Source organism: Tamandua tetradactyla, chromosome 10 (assembly GCF_023851605.1).
Source record: "Tamandua tetradactyla isolate mTamTet1 chromosome 10, mTamTet1.pri, whole genome shotgun sequence".
Taxonomy (NCBI): Eukaryota; Metazoa; Chordata; class Mammalia; order Pilosa; family Myrmecophagidae; genus Tamandua; species Tamandua tetradactyla.
Genome location: NC_135336.1, coordinates 15,677,106 through 15,700,556, shown reverse-complemented (window position 1 = coordinate 15,700,556; position 23,451 = coordinate 15,677,106). Strand labels below are relative to the sequence as shown.

The 23,451-nt window shown below is 35.1% G+C and overlaps 1 protein-coding gene and 1 pseudogene across 4 annotated transcripts in view; one reads left to right on the top strand and one right to left on the bottom strand.

Moving 5' to 3' along the window:
- Positions 1-22,102, top strand: part of PPP1R2 (protein phosphatase 1 regulatory inhibitor subunit 2) — a 33,045-nt gene extending 10,943 nt beyond the window's left edge. For all 4 annotated transcript variants that reach the window (XM_077117929.1, XM_077117931.1, XM_077117930.1 and 1 more), the window contains exons 4-7: positions 2,883-2,960; positions 3,530-3,624; positions 18,235-18,408; positions 20,257-22,102. In XM_077117929.1, the coding sequence (XP_076974044.1) occupies positions 2,883-2,960; positions 3,530-3,624; positions 18,235-18,408; positions 20,257-20,300 (391 nt within the window). In that variant the 3' untranslated portion in view covers positions 20,301-22,102. The remainder of the gene's footprint in view (positions 1-2,882; positions 2,961-3,529; positions 3,625-18,234; positions 18,409-20,256) is intronic.
- On the bottom strand, positions 830-1,447 carry LOC143648812 (large ribosomal subunit protein uL30 pseudogene; annotated as a pseudogene).
- Positions 22,103-23,451: the final 1,349 nt, after the last annotated feature.

Here is a 23,451-nt window from a genome sequence, read left to right as displayed (position 1 = left end):
TTGTCATGATTCAAAGATCAAAATTTAAGGTGTTTTTTTTTTTTTCTGTAGATAAAAGCCTTTAGTAAGCTATGTTAGCTAGGTTCTAGAGAAACAGCATCAGCAGGAGATAGCTGTAGGTATAAAATTAATGAAAGTATCTCACATAACTGTGGGAATGTAGAGTCCTAGGTCTGTAGGGCAGGCTGCAAGCTAGTAACCGATGAAGGTCCTCAGTGAATTCTCTGGCTGAACAACTGTGGGAAATGGAAGTGTCCAAAATCCATAGGGCAGGCTGTGAAGCTGGCGACTCCAGTGAAGGGTGTGGACGAACTCCACAGGAGAGGCTCACCGGCTGAAGCAGGAAGAGTGACTGTCTCTTCTGAATCCTCCTTAAAAAGCCTTCTGGTGATTAGATTAGGCATCACTCATTGCAGAAGACACTCCCCTTAGCTGATTATAAACCCAATCAGCTGTGGATACAGCCAGTGTAATCATGATTTAAGTCCATGAAATGTCCTCATAGCAACAGACAGGCCAGCGCTTGTCCAACTAGACGACTGGACACCACCACCTGACGAAGTTGACAAATGAACCTGACCATGACATAAGCCTTGACGTGTTTGCACAAGATAAAAAACTAGACACTAGTTTTGTATATAATGCGGCTATTGATTTAGGTTAATTTTATCACATAACTGACATAACAGTTAAAGGCAGGCTAACAAAGTCACCACTACAATAATACCTTTCAGTATGAAAGCAGTCACTATTTATTAATTGACCAGATTACAAAATAATCGTAGCCAGACACCTCAGTTCATCCTTCCAGTAAGCCTATTGATCTGGTCTATTGACAGCACCTCCCTCTTTTTACAAAATGGGTGGTTTTTTTCTTCATTCTACCTCCGGGAGAAGATAATTTAAAGAGCCATAGGACATTGTTCGCTACTTTGAAGCATTTCCCAACAGTATAGATCTCACCAATCAGGTCCTCTGTGCAGATGATGCCATATTTACCAAGAGATCATGCAGTTGAAGAGTCACCTGTCAAAGCAATCTGCTTCTTACTGATTTTACCATAGCCACACTTATAGATCAGTTCATTCACTGAATTCAAGTTCGAATACCCCCATGTAATATATGGTTCCACAATTCTCAGCATGTTAATTGAGGCCTTGTTGAGCTTAACATAGGGTCCATTAATGAAGGCAAAGAAGCTGCAACACTTTTTGGACCTTTGGACTCACACCATTGATATCTTTGATTCTGGACAAATGCCAGTTTGAGTTCCACAGGTGCAGAGAAGTTGCCAGCTTTTCTTGCCATTATAGCCTTTTGAATCTCGGTTCTGTACATCTGCCTATATTCTTTATTTCAGTGCTTAGGTTTTTCATAAATAAGCTCCCTTGCCTTTCAGGCATCTTTTGGGTTTCTGGCATAGCCGGAACCTTCTATTCTTCACCATCCTCCATGATTCTAGCTGGGAAAGAATGTGAAATAGCATTTAAACATCCTGAATTAGGTCTTTAGAATCTAATTTTGTTATTTTACTTAGTCTTATATCTGCTTAGATAATCTGTCTCTCTTTAGGTTTATGTATAAATAACTAAACTGATTTTTTAATTTTTTCGATTACTTGTTCTCTCCTGCTAAGTGGAGTAATTGAAGCTTTTTTTAAACTTTTTTTTATTAATTAAAAAAATTAACAAACAGAACATTTAGATATCATTCCATTCTACATATACAATCAGTAATTCTTAATATCATCACATAGTTGCATATTCGTCATTTCTTAGTACATTTGCATCGATTTAGAAAAAGAAATAAAAAGACAACAGAAAAAGAAATAAAATGATAATAGAGAAAAAAAAGACTATACATACCATACCCCTTACCCCTCGCTTTCATTTACCACTATTTCAAACTGAATTTATTTTAACATTTGTTCCCCCTATTATTAATTTTTATTCCATATGTTCTACTCTTCTGTTGATATAGTAGCTAAAAGGAGCATCAGACATAAGGTTTTCACATTCACAGAATCTTATTGTGAAAGCTATCATTGTTCAATCATCATCAAGAAACATGGCTACTGGAACACAGCATTACATTTTCAGGCAATTCCCTCCAGCCTCTCCACTACATCTTGAACAACAAAGTGATATCCACTTAATGCGTAAGAATAACCTCCAGGAAAACCTCTCGACTCTGTTTGGAATCTCTCAGCCATTGACATTTTGTCTCATTTTACTCTTCCCCCTTTTGGTCGAGAAGTTTCTCTCAATCCCTTGATGTTAATTCTCAGCTCATTCTAGGGTTTTTCTCAGTCCCTTGATGCCGAGTCTCAGCTCATTCCAGGATTTCTGTCCCATGTTGCCAGGAAAGTCCACCCCTGGGAGTTATGTCCCATGCAGAGAGGGGGAGGGTGATGAGACTGCTTGTCGTGGTGGCTGGAGAGAGGGGCCACATCTGAGCAACAAAAGAGGCTCTCTTGGGGGTGACTCTTAGGCCTAAATTTTAAGTAGACTTGACCTATCTTTTGTGGGGTTAAGTTTCATGTGAACAAACCCCAAGACTGGGGGCTCAGCCTATAGCTTTGGTTGTCCACACTGCTTGTGAGAATATCAAGAATTCAACTTGGGGAAGAAGCTTTTTATTTTTATTTTTTTCAGATGATTCAAGTTTTCAATATTCATTTTTATCGTTATATCTTTTTTTTTTAGTCTGTTGTAGACTTGATTGGTGCTATACTTCTGAATATTTGCATTAAAATAGAAAATTTTAAATTTGCACTTCAATTATAACAGGAGAACTGTAAACATAGTAGAATTGTGTTTATCTGGTTCTCTGGTTGTAAAATTATGTTTCACGTGCTAATTATGATATATTTATTATCCTAGTATGATAGGTGATGATGAGGATGCTTTGAGTGATTCAGAAACCACTGAAGCCATGACACCAGATCTTTTAGCCAAAAAGTAAGTACTGATGACTGTAAAGTATCTTCACTTATGCTGTTTTAATTGTACATTCTTAAAAGGCATTTTTCTTTGCTTTACTTGTACAAATATAAAAAAAATCATTCTAATTTTATCTAAATTCTTCATACCAACTTTATAGTCTTGTTTCTTGATTAAAATCAAGGTAGTTGGCAGAAAGTTTAGAGTACTTGAACCTAAGATACTGAGGTATGTCAGTTTCCTGTGGTTTCTTTTAATATCCTGCCACCTCAGTGTTAAAGAAAGGTGTGAGAAATAAAAAGACAACTGAATAAGAATTAAAACATTAATAGAAAGAAAAAAAAAAAAAGAAAGGTGTGAGAAAGGCAAAAATCAGTAAATTGATAAAACACAAGCTCTTTTTCTTTGCTGTTCATTGATTTCTAGTACCTATTCCATTCTTTTCATTACTTGGTAGTTTCTACACCCATCTCTACTCTCTTGCTGTAATGATCTTTAGATGTTTTTATGAGACTCAGAAGTTGAATAAGACAATTTAATACAAGAATATCACAGTTTTGATTTCTGTGTAAATGATTGTTGTATAGATTAGCTGCTGCTGAAGGCTCGGAGCCAAAGTATCGGGTTCAGGAACAAGAAAGCAGTGGGGAGGAGGATAGTGACCTCTCACCTGAAGAACAAGGTAGTTTATTTCCTTTACTGCTTTCAGCATTATGCTAATCATTTTTGCTAAAATAAATCCATCATTTGAAACATAACTAAATGTTTTTCCTACTTTGGGAAGTCAAGGGTGGGAGAATGGGGAGCAGTTTTTTTTATAACTGCTTGTTTGGCTTTATTGTATAATGTTTCCCTCCCTCACTGCAGTTTCAAGAATTGGGGGAAATATTGCCATCCTTAAAGTAGTTATAAGTACCCCTTTCTAGTGCCTGGCACAGAATAGATGCTCAATAAATATTTGTTGAATTAATGCTTTTTTTTAGGGTCATTGAATGGATGGTCTTAAAGTGGATAGCTGTAAGAGCAAATTTCCCAATTACTGTGCTTTTTCTATTTTGTTAGGACAGTGGTGAAACTTAATAGATGAAATAAAATGGTCATATGTAGAGTGAAGGTCTTCATTGGGTCCCGCAGAATGAACAGAGCTAGAGGGTCATAGGAAAGCAGAGAAAGATAGCCCTCTCCTTAATAAGAACAGAAGAGGCTCTCAGAGCCTAATCACATGTTCGCAGTTGAACCTACTTCATGGTTTGTGTTTTACAAGTAAAATGGTTAGTGGAGTAGGGAGATATTTCACCTTGTTTTTGTTTTTACTGTCTTTTTACCATGTGAACATATATAGTCTTGAGATTTTATAAAGTGTTTGTTGTTTATTTTTAACTGGTTTTAAAAGGAAAAACCAGGCCTAAGTATAGAAAAAAACATGCAAGAAAATACTCCCCTTCCCCCCAAAAAAGAAAGAAAATAGAGCAGTAATGTATATGTAACCTTGAAATGTGGGTATTACCTATACCATAAGGAAGTCCAGGAACTTTAAAACTAAGTCTCCTAATATTTCTAGTTAACCGTCAGGATCTTTGTCATATGTAGCTACTAAGGTATAATTGGCTATTCTTTCCTGTCATCTTCAGATTATAGCATACTCACCAAAACTATCATGATCTGAGCCTAATTGTTGAAAAAAAGAAAAGGTGTATATACAGCTCCTGCTCAACTTGTTATATCTCTCTTCTGTCCTCTTTGACTTCCTAACTTACTGTCCTAATATATACCTCAAGCGGCCCTTGAAAGGGGTTTCGAGTAAAAATAGTTTCTAGAATTTGTTTCCTTATTACACTCCAAAAACATGGTCTTTCAAAATCAATTATTATTATTAACCTAAAACTTTTTTATCTGTCAATTTTCATGTTACGGTTCCTCAAGTTGTAGTTCCAGGAGTCAGCCGGCAGGGGTAGCTATTTGACTAGCTGTAAGTTCAAGTTCAGTCTCCACTAGTTGTTACTGACTTATATGTGTTTTTGCTTTAAACAAATTAAATGTTTGAAAATCTTTGTTTATTTATAGTAGACATTCTTAAAAAATAAATGAGTTCACAAAACGAGCTCATTTACATGTGCCTAGTCAGTTATAGCTAGACATTGTGTAAAATCATTTAATTTTTTCCATCTGTTTAAAGGGCATATATTTGAGAAAAATCACAAAATTTTGTTTTTTTACTATTTTTGTCATAGTGAGTTCTAGCTTTATAATGAATAGCAGCATTATTCAGTTCCTGGCTCAAATGTTACCCTCCTTTTATATCTGAAGAAACACCTCTGCTTTGATCTTTCATTATCCCTTTCCCCTGTTTTGTTCTTTAACAATTTCTTAAAAACTGTTGGTTTTTTCCGTTAGAGTGTAAGCTCCATGAGAGCAGGTATCTCCATAAGAACAGTACCTGGTATGTAGCAGACACTCAAAGATTATTTTATGAATGGATCATGGTATATTTGGAAGTTGTAATGTTGCCCTGGCATTTCTGCATGAAAAAAATGTTTTTAAAAATTAAGATTATTGGCCAGACAGACTTAAATTTTTGCTCTAGGTATGCCACTTGGCTGGTTTGCTGAATTTCTCTGAGTCTCAGTTTCCTCATTTCTAGATTGGGAGCTGTAAAAATATTTATTTCCAAGTTGTTGGTGAATATTAAATGAGGAAAAATATTTAAAGAACTTAATCACTAATCCTGGCATATGGCAAGCACTCAGCATATATTAACTCTTAATAACTTGATCAGTAAGTTCCCCATGATAATATCATGCAGAAGAGAGAAAGAAGGTGTAAAAAGGATAATTCTCCTCTTAAGTTCACATAGATAGTTAACCATTAGAGCTGGGCCTGACTAGCCTAAATCTCCTGTACTCTTTGTATTATAAAGACAATTTTTCTATATTCACTTGATAAACCTTTTATAGAGTGTTTATAATGTGAAAATAAGGTTTATCAAATGAATATACATATTCAGAGGAGATTGAGACCACTTATATGAGTAGCCTTCTATGATATAAATACAATTTATATTTTTAAATTGTAAAATAAATTTTGACTATTCAAGAACTAGGTTATATTTATGACAAGGAATACTAAGTTCAATTTTTCTTAGAATTAGAAATAATTTTCTTAGACTAGGAAATAAAACTCACAAAAGGGAAATAATGAATATCAACTCATAGAAACATGATACTAAATTTTAAAAGCATCATTCCTTTCAGATCAACAAAGACTAAAAAGAATGACAATTTCTCTTTTGGTATGAATGTAGAGAAATAGGCCACTCATTCATTGTAGAGAATGTAGAGAAATAGGCCACTCAACCATTGATGGGTATGTAAATGGTTCCACCTTTCTGTAGGGCAATGTGACATATATATAGCAAAAGCTTTAGAAAGTATTTACCCTTTGACCTCGTAATTCAGTTTCTTAGGGTTCATTCCATTTTTCTAGCATTTTTACCAAAACAATTCCTTATACATATATACACACAATTAAAAAAATAAAACTTTCACAAAACAGTATTCACCTTTATTTTATGTGATGCATTCCAGTTCTATTTTATTTCTTTTTTAAAAAGTTCTGATTGTGACCCACTATTCTAGTTTGCTTGGCTGCTGTAAACAGATAGCATAAAATGGATTAACTTTTAGCAGTGGGAATTTATTAGCTTTACAAGCTTGCAGTTTCAAGGCTGAGAAAAATGTCCAAATCAAGGCATCATCAGATGATGCTTTCCCCTCGAAAACCAGCCTCCAGTGATTCTAGACTCCTCTCTCATGTGGCAAGGCATGTAGCAGCATCTGCTGGTCTCTTCCTTATCTTCCAGGCTTCATTGCTTTTACCTTTTTATTTCCCTGGCTTTCTCTCTTTTTGTCTGAATATCATTCTCTTATAAACGACACCAGTAAGAGGATTAAGAGCCACCCTGAATGAGGCGGGTCACATCTTAAGATCCTACTCACAAAAAAACAAAAAACCCCACCAAAAATCATAAAACAAAACAAAAAACACCCCACAGGAATGGTTAACTTTAAACATACTTTTCTGGGGTACATAAAATGTTAAGGCATCATACCCACTGAAGAGTCATGATGCATATTTTGAAAAACACTGGTTTATGTTGAGAAAAGAATGGAATAAATGCACAAAGTTGTGTGTATATTATGTTATAGAAACATTGAGAATAAAAGGGGGAAATCAGAAATCTTTGAGCATAAAGCATTATTATAACTCAGTTCTTTGTAACTCCATAAAAATGACATGTCTACTTATATTCATGGTAGAATGTTAACGGTATGTGCACATACATGTCTAAACTGGGTCACTGTTAAGAGTGAAAGAGTTGCTCTTTCGATTCTACCATGAACAAGAATTATTCTGTAATAAGGAAAAAGTGTTACCTTTTTAGTAGATTTTTGGTATTGAAGACAATTAGAACAATTATTTTTGTTGTTTACTATTGCTTTTACATTATCTGAATACATGCATGCCTTGTTTCATTGCACTTCACTTTGTTGCTCTTTGCAGATACTGTGTTTTTTTTGTTAGTGGGACAAACCAAAAACATCGCTATTGTAGTCAGTGTTGAAATGTGACAGATACTGTGTTTTTTACAGTTAAAGGTTTGTGGCAACCCTGCATCAAGCAAGTCTATGGGTGCCATTTTTCCAACAGCATGTGTTCACTTCATGTCTCTGTCACATTTTGGTAATTCTCTAAATATTTCAAACTTTTTCATTATTATTGCATCTGTTAGTGTGATCTCTAATCTTTGATGTCACTGTTTTATTTGTTACGGCACCACAAACCATGTCCATATAAAGGTGTGAATAAATGCTGTGTATTCTCACTGCTCCACCAACCAGGCATTCCCATCTCTCTCCCTCTTCTAGGACCTCCCTTCCCTGAGACACGACAATACTGATATAGGCCAACTAATAATCCTGTAGTAGCTTCTCTGTTGTTATTGTTGTTAACTTTTTTATTGTATAATATAATACATATACAAAGCAAAGAAAGAAAAAAGCAGTAGTTTCCAAAGCACTCTTCAACGAGTAGTTACAGGACAGAGATGCCAGAGTGTGTTATAGGCTACCCATACCATCATCTCAGATTTTTTTTCTAGCTGCTCCAGAATAAAGGAAGCTAGAAGGAATAAATTTTTTTTATCATTACAATCAACTTTTCTTTTGTGTGAAAAATGACATATATACAGAAAAGCAAAAAATTTCAAAGCACAACACAGCAATTAGTTGTAGAACAGGACCCAAAATTTGGTATGGGATGCAGTTCGCAATTTAAGTTTTTACTTCTAGCTCCCCTAAGATACAGGAAACTAAAAGAAATATCAGTTTAATGAATCAGCAATCATATTCATTTGTTAGACCCTACCCTCTCTATAACTCCACCATCAGCTTTGATTTTTCTATCCCACACTTTAGAGGTTTTTGAGCTATAGCCATTCTAACTTTTTCATGTTGGAAGGGACTGTCAATAATATGGGGTGGAAATATGGAACTAGCTGATATTCTGGAGAGGCTGGACCCTCTAGGTTTCAGGACTTACCTGGTCAAGGGGACCTAGCTGGAGGTTGTAGGTTTCTGGAAAGTCACCGTAGTGGATGGAACCTTTGCCAAATCTTATATATTGCCTTAGGTATTCTTTAGGATTGGCTGGAATGGTTTGGTTGGGGTTTGGCAAGTTATGATAGGTAGCAGTGTCTAACTGAAGCAAGCATAAGAGTGACCTCCAGTGTAGCCTCTCAACTCTATTTGAACTGTCTCAGCCACTGACACTTTATTGGTTATACATCTTTCCCTATTTTGGTCAGGGTGGAATTATTGATCCCATGATGTCAAGGCCGTACTCATCCCTGGGAGTCATCTCCCACACTGCCAAGGACACTTTCACCCCTGGATGTCATGTCCCATGTAGGGGGGAGGGCAGTAATTTCACTTTCAGAGTTAGGCTTGGAGAGAATGAGGCCACATCTAAACAACAAAAGAGGTCCTCCAGAAGTAACTCTTAGGCACATCTCTAGGTGGGCTAAGCTTCTCCCCTACCTACATAAGCTTCACAAGAGTAAGCCTCAAGATCAAGGGCTTGGCATATTGATTTGGGTGTCCCTAATGTTAGACACAATATCAAGGGATTCCCTGATGGTAAAGTTTTAAAGTTCCATAATTTTTCTCCCATCCATCAAGGGACTTTGCCAGTACTTTTTGATTATCTGCTTAATAGATTCTAGGATTCTAGGATGTATCCAGGCATTACATTAAGCTATATCAGGATTAAAGGACCTCATTCTTATTCTGGGCTCCCTATGTTTCAGTTGTTCAAATGAGTTATCCAGACAGGTTGAATTAGATTATGTGCTACAAGAAATTTAGGTTCTGGAGAAAATTAACCTTTCTTCCTTTGGTCTCAAAGAGTAGTGTAATTTTAAAATATAGACAATGTCTTCCTTACCCCATGTTCTCAATTACCGTAATCCTGGCCTGATCAGCTTCATTCTGATCTCAGAATACCAGATTATAGATATATAAAACAGCCTCAAAATCCAGAAATAATAATTACCACTCTGGACTAATTTGTTATAAGAGCTTACAGTCTAGCCCCTGTTTTCTTAGAAGCATTTTCTAAAGGAGACCGTGCAATAATTGTTCTTTTGTTTCTGACTTATTTTGCCTCCCTACAATAGCTTCTTTTTTTTATTATTTAAAAACAATTAACAACAAACAAAAATATTAACATATCATTCCATTCTACATATACAATCAGCAATTCTCAATATCATCACATAGTTGCATATTCATCATTTCTTAGAACATTTGCATCGATTTAGAAAAAGAAATAAAAAGACAACAGAAAAAGACCTACAATAGCTTCTTAAGTGAAAGGAACAGGCACATGTGTCTCGCTTTAAATCAAAAGCTAGACGTGATTAAGCTTAGTGAGGAGGGCATGTCGAAAGCTGATAAGCTGAAATCTTGGACCAAAGATTTGAAAGTCAACACACAGATGATAAGTGAATCAGCCTTACTTCTGATATGGAGAAAGTTTTAGTGGCCTGAAGAGAGTATCAAACCAGACAGAATATTCCCTTAAGCCTAAGAGCAATCCAGAGCAAGATGTTAACTCTTCAGTTCTGTGAAGGCTGGGAGAGGTGAGGAGGCTGCAGAACAAAAATTTGAAACTAGCAGATGTTGGGTTCATGAGGTTTAAGAAAAGAAGCCGTCTCCATAACAAAAATGGAAGATAAAATAGCAAGTACTTTTGGAGAAGCTGCCGCAAATTATCCAGAAGATCTAGCTACAATAATTGATGAAAGTGATACACTAAACAACAGATTTTTAAATTGTGAAATATAATAGATATACAGAAAAGCAATAAATTTTAAAGCACACTGCAAACAATTAGTTATAGAACAGATTTCAGAGTTTGGTACGGGTTACGATTCAACAATTTTAGGTTTTTCCTTCTAGCTGCTTCAAGGCACTGGAGACTAAAAAGAAATATCAATATGGTGATTCAGCAGTCATACTATTTTATTAAATTATCTCTTCTCTGTTATAACTCCACCTTCTTTTTTGATTCTTTTCCCAATCTTTAGGGGTATTTATGCTATGCCCATTCTAACTTTTTCATGTTGGAAAGGGCTGTTGATAATATGAGATTAGGGGTGGAAGTAGTTGATGTTCTAGAGAGACTGGCCTTTCTGGGTTTCAGGACTTATCTGGCCTAGGAACCCACCAGGAGGTTGTAATCATAGTGCATGGAACCTTTGTAATCTCAGATAGAGCCTTCGGTGTTCTTTTGGGCTGGCAGGGATGGATTTGGTTTGGCAAACCATGATGTGCTAATTTGAATCTGTTATATATCCCCAGAAAAGCCAGGTTTTAATCCTGATCCAGTCTTGTGGGAGCAGCTGTTTCTTTTAATCTTGATTCACTACTGCAGGACAGAAACTTTTGATTAGATTATATTCACAGAGATGTGGTGCTCCCATTTGTGGGTGTGACCTTTTGAATAGATGAGATGTGACTCCACCCATTCCAGGTGGGTCTTGATTAGTTTACTGGAGTCCTTTAAAAGAGGAAACATTTTTGAGAGACAACAGAGACACTTGGCGAACAGTTGCTTCCCAGAACAGAGACACGGATGTTTGGAGATGCTTAGGGCCCAGCAGATATTGCCATGAGATTTTAAGCAAGCCAGAATCTGGAGAGAGCCAAGGAAAGCAAAGAGATGAAAGCCAGCCCCACAGAAGCAAAGTGAGAAACCCCCACAGGAACAGAGGCTGAAAGCAATGGAGCCTAGGCAAAGGACCAGCAAGGGACCAGCGTGTCTTCCCAGCTGACAGAGGTGTTCCAGACTTACTGGCCTTTCTTGAATTAAAGTGTCTTTCCTTGGATGCCTTAGTTTGGACATTTCTGTAGGCTTAGAACTGTAAATTTATAACTTATTAAATTTCTTTTATTAAAGCTGTTCCATTTCTGGTATATTGCATTCTGGCAGCATTTAAGAAACTGGTAACACATGGTAAATAGCATTATCTAGCTGAAACTTGTGTAACAATAGCCTCCAGAATAGGCTCTTGATTCTGTTTGAACTCTCTCAGCCACTGGTACTTTGTTTTGTTATCTTTCTTTTCCCTCTTTTGGTCAGGAAGGCACTGTTGATTCTGTGGTGCCAGGGCCAGGCTCATCCCTGAGAGTCATCCCACATTGCCAGGGAGACTTTAGTCCCTGGATGGCATGTCCCATGTAGGGGGAAGGGTGATGATTCCATTTATATAGGTGGGCTTAGAGAGAGGCCGCATCTGAGTAACAAAAGAGGTCCTCTGGAAGTAACTCTTAGGCATAACTATAGGTAGGCCTCTACGTATGAAAGCTTCACAAGAGCAAGTCTCAAGATCAAGGGCTTGGCCTGTTGACTTGGGAGTCCCCAATGCTTGAGACAGTATCAGGGGTTTCCCCAGTGGTAAAGTTTATTAGTTCCATATTTTTTTCTCATCCCTCAAGGGACTTTGCCAATACTTTTTAATTGTCTACTGAACATACTCTGAGATGTATCTGGGCATTACATTAAGCTATACAGAATTACAAGCCCTCATTCCCATTCTGTGCTCCCTGTGTTTGAGTTTAAATGTTCTATCCAGATAAGCTGAATTAGATTATCTGCTTCAGAAAATTTAGGTTCTGGACAAAATAAACCTCTCTTCCTTTGGTCTCATAGAGTAGGTGAAGTTCTGAAATACAGTGTTGTCCTTACCCCTGTATTCTAATTTATATTAGTCCCAACCCAGTTGGCTTCATTGTTATCTCTAATTGAAGCCTGTACTCTTTTTCCATTTCTTTAACAGTTGTATGTAGCAATGCTGACTTTCAGACCTGCAGAACAGGTCTTAGAGGTTTTACATATATACATAACTCTAGTTTACGATCTAGGCCCCAATTTTCTTATAAATATTTTCTAAATGAGACCAAATGATATTTGTTTTTTTTGTTTCTGCCTTATTTTGCATCATGTAATGTCCCACAAATTCATTCATCTCATTGCATGCCTCATGACTTCGTTCCTTTCTGTAGCAGCACAATATTCAATCATATGTATACACCACAGTTTACCATTCTACTTCTCAGTTAGTATATCCTCCACCCATTGGATGTCATGTGCAATGTCCACAGTCAACAGTCCATAACATTATCCTCATTTAGTTGTATTATCATCAACACTCTCAATTTTAGACAAGTTTTATTGCTCTCGTAAACAACATTTTTTAATTAGATGAAATAACCTTATTGGAAGAAGATGCCATCTAGGACTTTCATAGCTAGAGAGGAGAAATCAATGCCTGGCTTCAACGCATCAAAGGACAGGCTGACTCTGTGTTAAGGGCTAGTGCCTCTGCTAATTTACCATTCCAAAAATACTAGGGCCTTTAAGAATTATACTAAATCTATTCTAACTGTGCTCTGTAAATGAAACAGTAAAGCCTGGGTACAACATAACTGTTTACGTATTTACTGACTATTTTAAACACACTGTTGAGACCTACTGCTCAGGAAAAAAAAAAATACTATGCAGATTCACAATGTACCTGGTTATCCAAGATCTCCGATGGCGATGTAAACAAGATTAATGTTTTCATGCCTGCTAATACAACATCCATTCTGCAGCCCGTGGATCTAGGAGTCATTTCGACTTTCAAATCTTTCCATTTAGGAAATGCATTTTCTAAGGCAGTAGTTGCCATAATGATTCCTCTGATGGATCTGGGAAAAGTACATTGAAAATCTTCTGAGAAGGATCCACCATTCTAGATACCATTAACGACGTTCATGATTCATGGGAGGTCAAAATAACAACATTAACAGGAGTTTGGAAGAAGTTGATTCCTACCTTCATGAATAACTGTGAGGGATTCAAGACTTCAGTGAAAGAAGTAACTGCAGATGTGGCAGAAATAGCAAGAGAACTAGAATTAGAAGTGGAACCTGAAGATGTGACTGGATTGCTGCAGTCTTATAATAAAATTTGAATTGATGAGGAGTTGCTTCTTACAGATAAAGTAAGTCATTTCTTGAGATGGCATCTGCTCTTAGTGAAGGTGCTGTGAACATTGTTGAAATGACAGCAGAGGATTTGGAGTAATAAACATAGTTGATAAATTAGTAGCATAGTTGAGAGGATTGACTGTAGTTTTGAAAGAAGTTCTGTTCGTAAAATGCTAACAAACAGCCACATATGCCATAGAGAAATCTTCCGTGAAAGGGTGAGTCAGTCAATATGTGAAACTTCATTGTTGTCCTATTGGAAGAAATTGTCATAGCCACCTCAGCCTTCAGCAGCCGCCGCCCTGATCAGTCAGTAGCCATCAGTATCATGGGAAGACTTTCTGTCAGCAAAAAAATTATGACTTGCTGAGGCTCAGTTGGTGGTTAACATTTTTTTAGCAATAAAGTATTTTTAAATTAAGACTTTTACATTTTTTTAATTTTGTTCTAGGCAGATGTTTATTTTAGTATTTGAATAAATTCTCCTGCAAGATAATAGTTCACTTGCCAATATAGCCGCCCTTCTCCACTCCTACCTGTATAACATTCACTCACTCAGTGACAAAGACAGAGAAAACGATGATGCATGCCATTGAGTATCAAAATCTGTCCTTTCTAACTTCCTTTTTAATGTGCTTTAGATCTTTCTGAAGAATGCAATTGCTCACCATTTGGCTTACCTGCCACTGGAGACATGCATTATCATAGTTAACTACAAATATATATAAACTAATAAGTTTATCTCTCAAGTTTCCATGTTTAAAAGAAAAAAAGTACAAGGTAGAGTAATAAATGGAAGACTAGATTCCTGAATCATTCCAGCCAGAGCTACCAGTGAGAAAGAGCCCATCAGAATTCCTTGTGGTTTACTCTGTCAGCTAAATTTCTTTGAAAATCAGATTCCAAATCTCCTTCAAGCTTATTTGTTGTTGTTGTTGTTTTTTTATAAATTAGAGTCAGCATTTTTTTAGAAGAGTACATAACACCTTGTACCACTGAATGAGAAGTTTTTTAAACTTTGAACCAGAAAAACTAAAAACTTCTTTAGAATATTTTGTAAGCCAAAAGAATGGACAAAAAAGAATGTCCTCTCCTAGTTCACGGTGTTTTTTTGTTTTTTAACTTTTTTTGGTGAAATATAACACTGTATACTAAAAGTAATAAAATTCCAAGTACATTTTAACAAGTAGATATAGAACAGATTTTAAAGTTTGGTATGGGTTACAGTTCCACGATTTTTTGTTTTTTCTTATAGCTGCTCCAAGACACTAGAGACCAACAGAAATATCAGTATAATTATTCAGCAGTCATACTCATGTGTAGAATCTTATCTTCTCTGTTATACCCCTCCTCTTTAAATAGCATATATACATACATAAAAGCAATAAATTTCAAATTATATCACAACAATTAGTTATAGAACAGATTTTAGAGTTTGATATGGGTTACAACTCCACAATTTTAGGTTTTTACTTCTAGCTACTGTAAGGTACTGGAGGCTAAAAGAAATATCAATATAATGATTGAGCACTCATGCTCATTTGTTAAACCTGACCGTCTCTGTATAACTCCACCATCACCTTTGACGTTTCTCCCACTCTTCAGGGATATTTGGACTGTGCCTGTTTGCAGGTGTTTATGTCACTGTTTCTTTAATAAACTTCCTTTTTAGAGTTTTAGGTTTCTAGAAAAATTGATCAGGAAATACAGAGTTCCCCTATTACCCCACTCTCCCAGTTTCCCCTATTGTCAACATCTTGGATTAGTGTGTATATTTGTTAAAGTTGAACAAATACTATTAAATGATCGTTGACTAAAGCCCACAGTTTATATTCCGGTTCACTCTCTGTGATGTTCAGTCCTGTGGGTATTGACAAATGTGCAATGTCTTGTCTCCACTTTGGTTATCTTTCATAGTAGCCCCACTGCCCTGAAACTCCCCTGTGCTGCATGTTTTCATCCTCCTCTTCGCCTAAACCCTTGACAGCCACTGATCTCTCTATTGCATCTATAAATTTACCTCTTCTAGAGTGTCGTATTGTTGGAATCATACAGTATGTAGCCTTTTTGCTGGTGTTTTTAATCAGAGAGGGTGCCTCTTTTATAGGTCCTATAAAACCATCTATTTCAGGTAGAACGATTATTAGATGTCTTTAAACTGTAACTTCTGGTCCTTTCTTAATTTCCTTGAAAAAGAAACAATATTGGAAGCATGCAGTGCTTGCTTATTCAATTAGATGTGATGAACTGCAAGAAAAGAGCCAAAGGTCATTACCTTATCTCAAATCATATAAATTGCTTGGGTCTGAATGATTAACACATTAAATGATTCTGCTAAATAATCTGAGATTCTAAAAATTAAAGACAATTATATACCAAGTTGATAGGCAAATATGGTGGTATAATTTTAAAGCCAGATATATTTTTTAAAGATCATAGCAGGTCAATAAGTAAATTATATATTAATGAAATGTCAAAATAAGGATGATGAATAAAAAGGCACACTCTAAAAGAGAAGTCCCAGAGTAGAAAGGTTAGAACAGTTTGTTTTGTTTTGTTTTTCTAAGCAGACATTAAGATGATCTTTTCAGTGAAGATTCTATCAGTAAAGAAGGCAATTACGCCGACTTATTTCCACCCTCATCTAAAGCAGTCTCTTCTCTGGTTGGCATCTGAGAAAACAGTCTTCTGTGTAGAGGTGTTACATCATGACTACAACCAGTGCTGAGATGGCTGGGATCACCCATTTGGTCCACCAGCTGGAATGAGAATCAACAGTTGTAAAGAGTGTCTGAATGTTTAATTATCTTTTATCTGTCATCTGGATAAAACACCCCAATGATAGACACTTATTGAGTGTCTGTAAAGTGCCCAGTATCCTTGAAGTTTTCTGTAGCATCACCTCTAGCTTATTCTCGTAGGACTTCCTTCCCACTGGGATACTCCTCCAAAAACTTGGTCAGATCGTACACCTTGTGCAGGATGACCCAGGTGCTCTTGCTCTGGTTGTGCTTCTGGCTCTCCTTCAGCCTGTAGTAACTTCATGACCCTGTCCAGTTCCTCTACCATCTCCACACACTACAAGCCTCCGGAGCCAAGTACACACACCGAGGCTGCCCAGCTCCACAGTTCCACCTGGAACATTGCCAGACCTCTACATTGTCTTTGATTTTTTTAGACATAATGCTGTTGCACACTTAATAGATTATAGTATAGTGTGCACATAACCTCTGTATGCAGTGGGAAAATTTATTATGATACTTTATTGTGGTCTGGAACCCAAACCCACAATATTTCTTAGGTATACTTGTATTTGAAAGGCATCACCAAAAGATAGTCATGAGGATTTGATCTTTGTATTAGCCTCTTTAACACCCTCAAGGAGCAAACAAATCACAAAAATCGTAAGTAGAGAGGAAGAAAGAAACTAACAAGATCCATAGTATCTGAAACCAGTGTTTATGGGATGACAGTATGGGGGTCAGTGTCAGAACCTCCCTCTCCCAACCCAAGTAGAGGCTGAAAAGCAAAAAGTAGTGACACAAACTGTAAAGACCTGTTTTTAAAACAGAAGTATAGATGATGCTAAAAGCTTAGAGGGAGTTAAAGGACATTGATAAAGTTCTTTGAATAGCCTTTAAATTTGAAAAAAATTTGCTTGCTTTCAAAATGAAATCTTGACGTGTGTATGTCAAATGACAGTGTACTGAGTTTTTGTGAAAATGATTTTAAAGGATGCTTATTCTGAATGATATTTCTTTTTTTTGGCAAGAAAATGTTTTATGAATACTTTAATAAAGCACAGGCAAATGAATTTAGCATTATTAATTGACCCCTGGTAAATCTCCTCTTCTTTTTTTTACTTTACTGGTCTAAAAAATTTTTAAATCTTGGAAATCTTTCTTCATAAATGGCTTCTCTTTAAAGTGCTGTCTATCAATGAAACATGATCAGTTTTATTGATCAACACACAAAAAATTGTGTTGAATTTTTACCGGCTTTATATTTTTATAGTGAAAACTATAAAATGAAATAATAATCTAGAATCACTTCGCCATTCCTTTACAAGAGGTTTATAGCCAGCAATGAGATCGAATGAGATTGTTTTTAGCCAGCAATGTTTTAAATCATATCAGTTTTCTTAATGGATAGTAAGGATTATTTAAGGGGATTTTTCTTTAAAACAAAATGGAAAATTAAAATTACTCCCAGTACCTTAGCCCAGAATTAACCAATTTTTACAGGGGATTTTTCTTTAAAAAATAAAATTGGGGGGAATTAAAATTACCCCCATTGTTCCTTAGCCTGGAATTAACCACTGTTAATTATTGAGTTTTATTTTTTCTGCTCGTGTGTGTGTGTATGTTGGCTTTGTACATATATTTATATAGTAATAACACTATATACCTTGCTTTTTTTCCATGGTTCTTATTCCTGTTTTTTATAGAGAAGGATTTGAACTTATCTAAAGCAGGGGTCAGCAAACTTCTCTGTAAAGGATTACAATAGTAAATACTTTAGGTTTTACATACAGTTGCAACTACTCAACTATGCCATTGAGTACAAAAGTAGGCTTAAAGATATTACCTAAACAAATGAATGTGACTGTGTTCCATTAAGACTTAATTGACAAGCAGACATGAGCTATAGTTTGCCAATCCTTAAACTAAGAACTTCCTAAACCTCCTTGTATTTTGTAGAAAAAAAGCGACAGTTTGAAATGAAAAGGAAGCTTCACTACAATGAAGGACTAAATATTAAATTAGCTAGACAATTAATTTCCAAAGACCTGCATGATGATGAGGAAGATGAAGATGAAGAAATGTTAGAGGCTGCCGATGGAGAGAGCATGAATATGGAAGAATCAAATCAAGGTTAGATGTTTTGAAAATAACACTGAGCTTCTTATGACCTTTTGTGCCTAAAATTATAAGCTTTTTTTTGCTTTAAACTTGTAAAGGATGTCAGGAAATTTTGCTAAGATTCACTTTTTTTCTCTGCTCAGAGTTTCTAAAATTTCAATCCCTGTGGCCAATTTCAAAATAATAATAATGATGTCCAGAATTTATTTACCACTCTTTGTTACATGACTTTATTTTTATGGTTTGCTTGGCTTTGGGCAAAGATGTTTGTCTTCATATTAAGGTGTATTGTTTGTTTTCAGGGTTTCAGGTCATAAACTGGTATTGAATGAAGGTGACACCACTAATTCAAAATTTTTGTGTGCCTGTTACCTGTTGTTTGTACTTGCAAACTGACACTTTTCAGTGAAGGAATAAATACTATTTTATTTGTTGTACAGGATGGTTAAGTCTTAGGTAAGTAGATAATTATACTGTTGTTTTGGTGAGCATAGTATGCAATATGAGGATTCTGTGATAGAATCATGAGTTACTGTCTCTTTATCGGGATCACATTTTTTGTTATTTCATGCTATACTTTAGCCTTTCATTCTATTTCATACAGCATTTTCATTTCAATCGCATACACCAGTCTGTGTAGCTGTTATAATTTTTTTTAATAATTTTTTTTTTAATGTTGCTCCTGCATATATGTATTTCTATTTCTATACATACACACACACAGAGGCAGATATGTGATAAGTATATCATGGGGAATTTTGTTCACAATGTTGGTGGGAAAGGTGCTGGGGGCAGGGGGGTACCTGGACCAGAAATCAAACCATGGTCTCCTGCATGGCAGGTGAGAATTCTGCCACCAAACTACCTGTATACCCTGTTTAGCTGTTACTTAATTTGAGTAGGCTTCATCTCTTAAGTAGTAATTGTTAAATGTCTTTCTTTTTTTCCCCTTTTAAAATCTCTTATCCGTTTTTAGATGATCTATCTCCCAATTGCCCCTGAAGTCTTTGTTTTCCATTTTATTAGATTTTAACTCTTCATCAATTTCTATTCAGACTCTCAGTCTTTGCCCTTATCAGTTTTCACTTTCACCCCCTCATTTGCGTCTAGAAATTTTCACCAGCCTCACTGTGCCAGAAATTGAAGAATTTCTTTCTTTCTTTTTTTTTAAGCTTGGCTTTTGACAAATAACTCTGGCCTTTTGCCTATCTCTGTAACATATTAAATTCACACATTTAGTAAATCTATATTTTTTCATTTGTTCTGAGAATATAGATGAATATTCATATTCATGTTTGATTTTTCTTCAGTGGAGATGAACTACTCCTTAATATAGAGTATATCCTACTGGTTAGCATATTAAACTCCACAGTGCTAGGAAGACTTCATAGTAAATCTTAAGGAAATAAGCTCCTTAATTATCCTTCTCCTCCATTTTGGGGCCCTTAAAAATCTTACTCTTTTTTTTAAATCTCAAGGTTTTACAAAACCCATTACATTTTGAGTGTTGGAGTTCCCCTGCCTGCCCAATCCTCATCTCTTTTATTACTGATTTTATTTAAAAAGAACAAAAAAAGTGGCAAGTCTATACTCTGAGGAAATATTTTATAGTTTTGAGATAATAAATGCAAATCATTTTTTATTGCTTAGTATATTTGAGTTGTAATAAAATCTGTCTGTGATTTATTAACAAAAATGTTCAATCTGAAACCCATTTCTTTCTCCCATCACCAAGTCGACACTTCTATTCTTTGGAATTTTTAGGAGTTACACAGATTCGCTCATATCAGCCTACATGAAATATACCTTGTTTGTGTTTTTAATCTGTGCATTAAACTCTTTTTCTTTTTATCTTTGCAGGATCTACTGCAGGTAACCAACTGCAAAACAAATCCAGTTCATAGAAGAGATTTGTTCAACAATGCAATTGTTTGTCAGATACAAACCCTGTTAGTATAATATACTGCTTCTTGTTCTCTACAATTCATGACTTAAGTACTGAAATGCATACCAATTATAATATATTGCCAAGAATTAAATGGTAATCTTAGAGACTGATTAGACTGAAAATGCCTAATTGATACCTATATTCTTGTGCCTAGTACTTCACCACAAATACAGCATAATGTCATCGATCCAAAACTGCATTACTTTTATATGAACACTGGTTAATTTGTATAAGATATTATATAGCTTTTTATGCTTTAGAGGTTAAAACATTATCTTCTCGGGGGGTGGCTAATTTATTTTCTTCACTTCCAGATGTGGTAGCTCTTAAAAAAAGGTTTTGTTTTTTTTTTTTTTTTAAATCAAAATCCCATTGGAACAACAGATTATATAGGCTGATTAATATTCAGGCTTTAAAGTATTTTAACACTTTTCTTCAACTTGATTTGTCTGTTTAATTGAAAAGGATTATAAAAGTTACTGTTCCAGTTTCTTGGCCTACTACCTTTAAAACTCATCTTGAGTTCTCTGTGCTTATAAGGAAAGAATTGAACTTTTTCTCATCAAAATTAGCCTTTTTACACAAATAAATTATCAAGTTAAACTTGCACTAGCATCTACTCTGGTTTTGTTTTGGTTATTTTTGGTACACTAGCTGGGCAGACTTCAGATCTATTTTTTTAATGTAATTCTAATATACTTTGTTTCCCACTCTTTTACACACATACACAATTTACCTTTATAAAGTATCATAAAGATTGTCAAGATATTAGGAACCCTTCCTTCTCTCACATGTAGAATCATTTGCTACAGCAATGAAATTCTTTGATCATCAGTGCCTATTATTTCTTCTAATATTAAGAGAAAATGTTTGTGTAACAGTAGTACTATAAACAGGAAATAAAATTTAACTCTGAATTTGTACATCTCTCTGGTTTGTAGCTTGCTAATTAAACAGACATTATTAGTTTATTGTTTGGCCTATTTAGCTCTTAGAAAATAACTGACATTTTTTTGCATGATGAGAAAATTGTGTGCAACCAGTGATATGATTATAGTTCCTGAATGTGTACAGACAGAAGTAAGCCTGAACATTTTTTAATATAAAAATTTTAAATAGTCCCTGCTTTAAGGGAATATGATAATGTAGACTATGACAAATCTACTTTATTCTTCTAACACAATAAGAATCATTTGGATTTTTTTCCTGAAAAGAAATATAGTTCCTGTGTATTTTGATTTAGTGATGGCTTCATTTCTAGTCAATTATTTGAATCTTAATTTTTTGTCAGTACTAAAGAATCCATTTATGAGCAGACTTTTTAAATAATTTCTGTATATTGTATATATGAAATGACTTTTATTTAACAGCTTGTCTTCCACTTGCAAGTTTATGGAAATATCAGTATGTCAAAATCAATAAAAAGTGGAAGAATTATTCGCTGTTAGAAGAATGTGATTATTACTTTGAATGTCCTTTTTTTTATTTTAATGGGTTTCAAAGTACCTCTGAACTGTAGGTTCAATATTCCAACTAAAATATTTTAGCTAGTAATACCACTGATTTGCAAACGAAACGATTTATTTCTGCTTTCTGTATTGAGTTTATCTTACCTGTTTTAAACCTGTTTTGGAGGATGTAGAGATTAAGCCTGTTCATATGTGTGCACAAATGTTCATGTAATCACAGACCTCTGTGTTTTTGGTTTTCTCAGTGTGAGTTCTTAGAAAATAAACGTTCTTTTTATTTGTACAAATACCTGCTTGTACAGTGTAAAGAAGGTAAGACCTTTTACAACTGATTCTTGGGGTATTTTTTATAAGCTGATTTTTTTAAACTTACAGGCAAACTCTTATTTGTGGTTTCAGAAATAGCTCAGAAGAGTAACCTATACTGAATAACGTGCCCTATATGATTTTAGTTAATCAAATGGAATAGAGTAAAAATATTTACATCAAGTCATGGTTTCTTAATTGACCTGGTATTAGGCTGTACAGAAAATCAGCCTTTATGAGTCACATTAGATTTTCCTTTGAAGAAGTTATTGGTGAATGTTCACTTCTAAGAAAACGCAGATTTTTCTTTCAACTTTTTTAATCAGTGGCACCTTCTCTCCTTAACTGTTTTGATGTCACTTTGTCTATTCCCTTTTCAGTTTGAAATTCATCAGGATGACTCTTTAAAGTCTGACAAATACTCATATAAATGGATTGTTAAAATAAGAGTAACTTTAGGTTGACGATTTAGGCAAAATGCATTTATTCCCTAGATTTTCATTTTGTTTACATTTTTTCCCTTTAAGTTACATATTGTAATATGTACAATACATACATACACATATTGTAATAAAATACAATAATATGACAGTTGCCTGTTTGTTGATTTTGTGTTTTTACTGTTCAGACCATGTTCCTTTAGCCAGCTGTTCTGAATCTTGGACTACATAATGGCACAGTAGTTTCTTTGTTTAGTTGTGGTAGAAATGGTAACACTAGCTACCATTTCTTGAGAACCTATTTGTACTTGCCTGGCATTTGCTATGTCCCTTACATTATAACTAATTATCATAACAGTCATGCAAAGTAGGTGTTGTTATCAGCACTTTTGTGGGTAAAATGCCCTTGGCCAAGTTAGTCAGTCTTTGTTTGTCACACATGGTAAATGACAGGATTGAAATCCAAATCAAACTGAATTTTATGCTTTTTATCATGATTTTTTAACTGTTGAAAATTCTCTCGTTTTAGAAATTGTACCTTACAAATAAACTTTATTTGGGTTATTAATATACATCATATGCTTCAGTAGTAAAATTTTTCAGATGTATAGTTTGGGTTTCTGTTTTTTTTTTAATTTAAAATAACTTGATTTCGATTGGGATGTATATGTCAAGTAGGAAAAAATCTCTAAAGCACAAATAGTGGCTGGAAATGTCAGAATGCATGTGTTTAGGGTGTATTCTACAAGTTTGTTTCTAAGCAGAATGTTTCACACAGATTTTTTTCAAGGAATCAGTGTTATAAAGTATTTAAATATCAAGCTAGCTTATAAAAACTAACATGTAGCTAAACTACCATTTGCCAGTGTGTTCTATAAAACTGTCCTCATTC